General features: G+C 37.8%; 1 protein-coding gene across 1 annotated transcript; it reads left to right on the top strand.

Moving 5' to 3' along the window:
* Window positions 1-701: 701 nt before the first annotated feature.
* On the top strand, window positions 702-1,196 carry LOC124895592. Its single transcript, XM_047406028.1, has one exon. The coding sequence runs from the start codon at window positions 702-704 to the stop codon at window positions 1,194-1,196; it is 495 nt and encodes a 164-aa protein (XP_047261984.1).
* Window positions 1,197-1,816: the final 620 nt, after the last annotated feature.

The following is a 1,816-nucleotide window of genomic DNA, read 5'->3' on the forward strand; positions in this document are numbered from 1 at the left end:
CCATAATAATCTATAAGGATATCGAATAATAATTAAACTACATTAATAGATTGCTCTATTCAGTTCATTTACTTGTTGTGTGTAAGGATAAAGGAATTGCCTAATAGATAATGGTATTGTTTTGATTTTAAAATTCAAATGTATAGGTTGCAGTTATATTCCCCTATCTAGTGGATATAGGATTCGGTTAAACTCACATACTAGAGTCTTACTTGGACTCTTCATAGCAGTAGCTTTATGTATATATATATAGAGGTCTAATCCTCTAAACGTAAAATGATATAGTCAATGATTAAATCCTTTCATAGTATCAAAGCCAAACCAAGACTCACGTCAATTTTCATGGCCTTTTCCTCAAGCTTAATTACACAAATGGCTCCTGGAAATTTTTCTTCATTTTCGACTAACGTATCCCCTGCCAACATGATCAAACTTGACAGAAATAACTTTGTTCTATGGAAATCTTAGATTTTGCCTGCATTGCGTGGCCATGACCTCGAAGAATATATAGATGGTAACCTTCAATGTCCCCCGAAGTATCTCAGCAAAAATGCTAACCCAAGTATTCTAGAAACTGAAATAAATCAGGGTTTCTTGCTTGGAAGAAACAAGATCAGTTATTGCTCAGTTGGCTCTTGTCGTCATTAACTGAACCTGTGCTTGCACATGTTGTGGGATGCTCTACTTCTAGGGAAGTATGGATGGCATTGGAGGCTATGTTTGCTTCGCAGTCACGAGCAAGACTTATGCAACTTAGGCTACAGTTACAAACCACGAAGAAAAGCACATTATCCATGGTTGAATATTTGCAAAAGATAAAAACTTTTGTTAATAATTTGGCGGCCACTGCACAACCTGTATCGGATGACGATCTCATCTTGTATGTTTGTGGGGGTCTAGGACCAAAATATGATGCTTCAGTGGTGTTTGTTACGGCAAGGGTTGATCCTATTTCACTTGCTGATCTTCAAGGATTATTGTTAAGCCACGAATATCGGCTTGAGCAGGCTACTGTTGTTGAACAAGGTTTAGGCCAGGCTAATCTCATGGTCAAAAACTCCAACAAGAACGATACATTTTTCAAAAGAAATCAAGCGTCAAATCAATCTTATGGTGGCAAATACAGTTGTGGCAGAGGTCGAGGTCCCCGAAATAACAATCCAAATCACTCACAACCTTCTTCTAATGTTTCTTAATGCTAGGTTTGTAATAAGTATGGAAACACAGCCATAACATGTCATCACAGGTTTGATCATGCATATCAATCTAATGCTAAGCAATAAATGGCAGCGATGATGGCTCAACCTTCTACTATTATTGATCCATCTTGGTATCCGAACTCTGGAGCGATAAATCACTTTGGAGCGACAAATCATCTCACTAATGATCTGAATAATATGTATATCAGAGGAGAGTACAATAGCAATGAACAAATTCATATCGGTAATGGTGCAGGTTTGAATATAAAACATATTGGTAATTCTAGTTTTTCTACCCCTTGCCGTCCTTTACAATTGTGTAATATCCTTCATGTTCCCGACATTACAAAGAGTTTATTAAGTGTTTCTCAGTTCACTTCCGATAATAATATGTTTTTTGAATTTCACCCTCGTACTTGTCTTGTGAAAGATCGGGCAACGCGGAAAGTGCTACTGGACAGGAGCCTTGATCAGGGCCTCTATAAGCTACATTCAAGTGCATCCTTGTTTGGTCGACCTACCTCATCCCCTCAAGCATTATTTGCCTCTAAGTCTCATATTGATCTTTGGCATAGTCGATTAGGTCATGCGTCAATAAATGTCGTTAGTAGAGTTGT

The sequence above is a fragment of the Capsicum annuum genome, unplaced genomic scaffold, assembly GCF_002878395.1.
Source record: "Capsicum annuum cultivar UCD-10X-F1 unplaced genomic scaffold, UCD10Xv1.1 ctg83108, whole genome shotgun sequence".
Classification (NCBI taxonomy): domain Eukaryota; kingdom Viridiplantae; phylum Streptophyta; class Magnoliopsida; order Solanales; family Solanaceae; genus Capsicum; species Capsicum annuum.

Excerpts from the sequence above, each read along its gene's own strand:
- LOC124895592 (XM_047406028.1), top strand. The coding sequence starts at position 702 with ATGGCATTGGAGGCTATGTTTGCTTCGCAGTCACGAGCAAGACTTATG.